This window comes from Prinia subflava, chromosome 3, assembly GCF_021018805.1.
Source record: "Prinia subflava isolate CZ2003 ecotype Zambia chromosome 3, Cam_Psub_1.2, whole genome shotgun sequence".
In the NCBI taxonomy this organism is placed as follows: Eukaryota; Metazoa; Chordata; class Aves; order Passeriformes; family Cisticolidae; genus Prinia; species Prinia subflava.
The window spans coordinates 37,413,983-37,419,982 of record NC_086249.1 but is presented as its reverse complement, the minus strand read 5'-3'; the positions used below and the strand labels follow the sequence as shown (position 1 = coordinate 37,419,982).

The following is a 6,000-nucleotide window of genomic DNA, read 5'->3' as shown; positions in this document are numbered from 1 at the left end:
CCTATGACTCACTTTCACATGGTCATAGACCATGGGATCACAGATGGGATGCACATCTTCTGTGTGGGATCACAGAAAGGTTCGGCTCCAGGGTGCCTCTGCGGATGGTCTGGTTCAGCCCCACTTCTCAAAGCATTGCTAATCAGAACAGGTCCTTCAGGACCACAGAATCACAGCACTGTAGAATGGTTTGGGTTGGAAGGAACTTTCAAGACCATCCACTTTCGAGTGCCCTGCCATGGGCAGGGAGCAGGTCACTCAGGACTCCAGCCAACCTGGCCTCGAACGCCACCGGGGACGGCGATGCCATCAGCTTTTGAGTTATTCCAGAGGCAGAGACACCACAACCTCTCTGGGCAAACCCGTGCCGCCAGCACCTGACCACCCCCGCAGAACGAGGATAATTTTCATTTCAACAGTTCCAGGAGGCTCCTGCAGCCAGGGAAAAGCCGGCCGGTGGCCGTGCAGCAGCGGGAGGCCAGCGGGCCACAAAGCGCGGTCCTCCGTGGCGGGGCCGGGCGCGGCGCTCGCTCGGGGCGGAGGAGCGGGGCGGGGGCGGCCGCCCCTTTCCCCCTCACCGCCGCCCACGCGCGCACCTGCGCAGGCGCGCGGGCACGAGGCGCGCCCCCGCCCCCTCACTCCCCCGCTCCCTCGCTCGCGGCCGGGCGCACGCACACGCCCTGCGCGCGCGCGCGCGGGGGGCGCGCACCTGCGCTGCGCCCTCGGCCCCCCGCCCCGCGCGCGGCGCCGGCCCCGCTGGCGCCTGAAGGGAGCGCGGCGACCCCTCCGCGCCTCCGCCCGCGCCTCCGCCCGCCGCCTCCGTCCGTCCTTGCTCCGAGCCGCCGGGGACAGCCCAGGTGATCCGCCGCTGGCGGTGCGTGGGGGATGCGTGTGCGTGTGGTGTCCGCGTCGAGTTTGTAAGTTCTCCGAGGATATCGCCCTACTCTCCCCCAGCCCGGGCGGGGTTTCCTCACGGGGGGTCGGTGAACGATACTCCGCCTCCCCTTCTCCTTCCCCATTCTGTCCGCTCCCTCCGTGGCCAATATAACGCCGCACTGACATCGCGGCTGCAGGGCAGCGGGGTGTACGCCGGCCCCCGCCCCAAACTGCGGCGCTTAGAGGGGGCTTTAGCTGCTTATGGGTTACCTCCCGTGCCCGAGCCTCCCGCCCTGCGCGGGTTACCCTAGGGATCACTCAGCATCCCTGCATCGGTCCCTTGGAGGATAATCTCGGGCAGTTTTAAGTATCTTCCCCCCTCCCCCGTTTTTGTTTTTATTTTCTATTGTCACATTTATGTAACAAGTGCCTGCCTGCACGTCAGGCTGGTGTTGGTGTCTAGGGCGTTGCATGCTCCGGGGGGGTGATGTATCCATTGCTGTGGCTGAATATTAAAAAAATGTCTTTCTGTTGAAGAAGACAGGGGTTAAAATGAATGAAGATCTGAAGGTTAATTTGAGCTGGCTGCCTCAGGATCATGTAGAAGCCAGCTCTACAGAGAATGCCTCAGCTGCAGGCTCCTCCCTGGTTCCTGCCGTAGACCCTGAGCCAGAGCTTTTGGTAAACCCCTGGGACATTGTCTTGTGTACTTCAGGGACCCTTATCTCCTGCGAGAATGCCGTTGTGGTTCTGATCATTTTCCATAATCCCAGTCTTCGTGCCCCCATGTTCCTCCTGATAGGCAGCCTGGCGCTGGCAGATCTCTTAGCAGGCATTGGATTGATCATCAATTTTGTTTTTGCCTACCTTCTGCAGTCAGAAGCTACGAAACTGGTTACGATTGGACTGATTGTTGCCTCTTTCTCAGCGTCTGTTGGCAGCTTGCTGGCTATCACTGTTGATCGTTACCTCTCCCTGTATTATGCCCTGACTTACAATTCAGAGAGGACTGTCACTTTTACCTATGTCATGCTTATATTGCTCTGGGGAGCATCCATCTGTATTGGACTGCTGCCTGTAATGGGCTGGAACTGCCTCAGAGACGAATCCACCTGCAGTGTTATCAGACCACTCACTAAAAATAATGCAGCTGTCCTTTCGGTCTCTTTCTTGCTTATGTTTGCCCTCATGCTGCAGCTCTACATTCAGATCTGTAAAATCGTGATGCGCCATGCCCATCAGATTGCCTTGCAACACCATTTCCTGGCCACTTCCCACTATGTGACCACCCGAAAAGGAGTGTCTACTTTGGCCATTATTTTGGGGACTTTTGCTGCTTGCTGGATGCCTTTTACGCTCTATTCTTTAATAGCAGATTACACCTATCCTTCTATATACACCTATGCCACCCTCCTGCCAGCTACCTACAATTCCATCATCAATCCTGTAATATATGCTTTTAGAAACCAGGAGATACAGAAAGCGCTTTGGCTCGTCTGTTGTGGCTGTATTCCTTCTAACCTGTCTCAGAGGGCGAGATCACCCAGTGATGTCTGATGGGCAGCCACCAGGACGCTCCTTAACGTGTCACTTTCCAGACATTCCGTCTTTGGTTTAGATGCATTCATTAAATGGTGTGTGATGGGTTCACATAAAAACCACAGGATGGACTGACCTTCTTGTAAACAGAAAACCCCAGCGACCGAAATCAATCGAGCAGTTTAAGGAAGATTTCCAAAATCAAAATAATCAGTGTTCTTAACAGATTTATAATGTTGCTCAGGGTATTTTTGTCATATTACCCAGACTTTGCCATGTTTGCCATGATTTTACATTAAGTTTCCCAATTAAAATTAGATTGAAAAGCATACTTCTTTAAAATTGTTTATGTGATTGAGTTTAGTCATACTGCACGTTACAATCTGTTGTTAAAATATTTTTTCCTCTTTAATTCTTTTTTAAACAGAAAAAAACCCCAAACCAAGTCCTGTTACCCCATCTGTATACCATCAGAATACTCTTCAAAATAATGGCCAATTGTACTGATTCATATGGAATTTATTGTAATAATCTCAGTGCAACAAATCTGCTCTAAGTGCGACAGTACTTGTGCAGCTTTTTATTTCACATCTCAGCATGAATTAGGTTGACAGTTGTTTTCTAGAGTTACCTGTTCTCTCATGTGTTCTGGCTGGATGTTAAAGCCAGAGATACACGTTGCTTTCCTTTTCAAAAGTCAGACATATGTTTTCACTTGCATGTGGGACATTGGAGCTATGCTGTTGATTTTAAAACTGACAGGGGGTATCTCTGAAATTGATGAAACAATATGGCCTCTTTCGGCTATGCATTTGTGATAGATTGAAAACTAGGTTTCTCAGACAAGTTTATCTTTTCAGGAGAGTATAAGAAACGTTTCATAAAACAACCTACAGATTGCTTACAGCACATATTTAGCACTACATGAAATGGTTCCCCTACATTTCTTACCAAGTCAGTACTATTACCATTTGTTTTCACTGTTCTCCTATGTAATTTTAAATACCGACGTTTATAAATTCTCGAAGCATCTGGTTCATAATTATATGCAACCAGAACTGCAAAATGAAACAGTATTTTCTACTTTTCTGGCAGTTTCATTCTTTGCACTGTAAACATGTCAGTTCACTTCATTGTAGAACTTCATTATAGTTCTGGTCTAGAAAGCAGAGCTTCCTCTCATGAATGGTTAAATTTCAGACTGCTTCTAACCTTCCACTGAAGCCACATTAAAATGCACTAGAAATAAGGCATTGTTTTCTGATTTGAAGACTACTTGATTGTCAGAAAGAATATCTTCCTGGCACTTGTCTTCATGAAACTTACGGTGTACCCTCATGTCAGCGCATGGGAGTTCAGAGTACCTCTTCCATTAGTGTTGCTGGGAGCTCAACGTGTTCATGCCCTGGCATCAGCAGGAGGTTATACTCCCTTGAATGTCAAAGTCAGCATATTGTATTGTTGCTTCAGTACCTTCCACTAAAAAAAACGAAATCCAAAACTCAAGTGTAAAAATAGCAATATTTAGAGTTCAATGAAAAAAATATACCTGTGTAGTAGAGATAGTAGAGACAACTGCGCTGCTGGTCTGGATTTTTCCAAATGGAATCTGTCCTTTTCACGTGGACGTTTGGATGACTGTAGCTTTTTGTGGCAAAGTTTCTGTGACGTTAAGAATCATATGCTATACACAAAGCTGAATCTCAAATGTGAGTTGTCTGTAAACAAGGCTCTGTAGAGATTTTTATGAGCAATAATTAATTTTAGTTGCAATGCTGGGTTTAAATTCCATTGTTTATTTGGTTCAACCTTCATGATATTTGGTTCTTACTTGGTAATCTGATTAGTTTTATAATAATTGCATGGCATGACCCAGTAGAGCTGTGAATTTGAAGCTTCCCTGGCTTCCCTGTGATTTACAGATGTTCAACAAGTTAGACTATGACCTCTGCTCAGTGTAAGGTATTGCTGTTCTTTATCTACTTATGAATGATGCTGAAACTCTAGTCATTGAATTTTCTTACAATTTTTTGTATAAGAAATACTCACTTCATAAATATCCATGCTATGTATGTGTGCAGTTTTGTGAGTATGTAAGCCATTGGGAAATAACGGCAGTAAAAGTCATGAGATGAATAATGTAGAGAGGCTTAATAATGTAGGATGGCACTTTTAAAAGAAAAAATAAGTTAAAGTTATGCAAACTTTGCTTCCCCTACTTTTTCCCTTATTTGTTCTTCTGTACCAAATTGCTAGAAGTATGATGAAGATGAGCAGCCACAACTGTGACCAAAATTCAGTCCTGAGGGCAACTGTTGTTTTCCTTGTACAGACGCGTTCCCATCCTCTTGGATAACCTCACAGGCATTAGTGTTTTTCTCTAGGCAGCACCTGTGTGGTAGGGAAGCCAGAGAAAGCACAGAGGGAGATAATGTCATCCCCTCTTACCATGCTGTTTCACCTCGTGTCCTTGTCATCTTCCTCACTCCACAGGCTGCTCAATTCCGCAGAGGCTCTCCAGTGTGCCGGGGGAGCTGACCTCTTCCTTGTGCCAGAGCAGAGAGATTTGTAATTGGAAGCTTCTCTCCTGAGGAGCAGAGCAAGTCAAACAGAGGAAAGACGGATTAATTATAGCAATCCCACAAAGCTGGCTCACAGGGATGTGATATGCCCTTGTTTGAGGAGTTGTGCATGGTTACCTTCCACCACAAACAGATGAGAGACATGGTTCTGCCTCCAAAGATACTGCTGAGACCTGCAGGGAGAGTTTTGCCTCTTTCAGAAGTACGTTCCAAAATTGAGGCTGTGCAGCCTAGGCCAGAAAGTCCTGCTGCAAGTCAATGACTTAGGTTTGCCTGCAGCTGTCAGCCCAAACTTTACCATAGTCTGCAGCACTGAGATGGGTGCTACGTAACACACCTCTGAGTGAGCTCTGGGAAATTGGGCAGAGCTGGGGGTGCAAAGCTGCCTACCTCACTCACACAGAAGAATTGCTTGACAGCCAGCCACCTTTCAGACCTTGCAGAATTAAGCAACTCTCTGCTGTCTCTGCAGAATGACAGTGGAGGCCCCCATTCTTTATGGTGAGGTGCCAGTATCCATCCATTTCAAGGTCCTCCTGAAACTGGCAGAAATCCAGCCAACTTGCAGTTTCTGGTATTTTGTTGTCCCATCAAGCAACAGTTCTTAAGATCAGGGGGGTTAGATTTACCATTCTGTGTACAGTGAAGTAGCTTTTGTATCTCCACTGTAATGACAAAAACTTGGGGTTTTTTTTTCTTAATACGTAATTTAATTTAAAGAATTGAAGTTCATGTTTATTTATTACCATGCTTGCCCCAAAGTTAGTAACAGGTTATATCCTTATGGGAAAAATTTATTGTGGTCAGTTTTTTCATACATTCATCCTCAAAGCTTAGGAGAGGATTTTTTAATTGTCTTTTTTTTTCTTTTTTTTTTTTTAACCATTTTCCCCAATAGTAGTATTTCAGCAATAAGGAGAAACGTGTTTTTAGCACAAGAGCAATAAAATCCTCCATGATGTGAATACTATAAACTGCTGAGTAAACCTAGAGCAATAGAGAG

The 6,000-nt window shown here is 46.5% G+C and overlaps 1 protein-coding gene across 1 annotated transcript; it reads left to right on the top strand.

Annotated features, from left to right (window-relative positions):
• Nucleotides 1-1,398: 1,398 nt before the first annotated feature.
• GPR12 (G protein-coupled receptor 12) lies at nucleotides 1,399-2,433 on the top strand. Its single transcript, XM_063393518.1, has one exon. It carries the CDS (start codon nucleotides 1,429-1,431, stop codon nucleotides 2,431-2,433), a length of 1,005 nt encoding a protein of 334 aa, XP_063249588.1. The 5' UTR covers nucleotides 1,399-1,428.
• The last annotated feature ends 3,567 nt before the right edge of the window (nucleotides 2,434-6,000 follow it).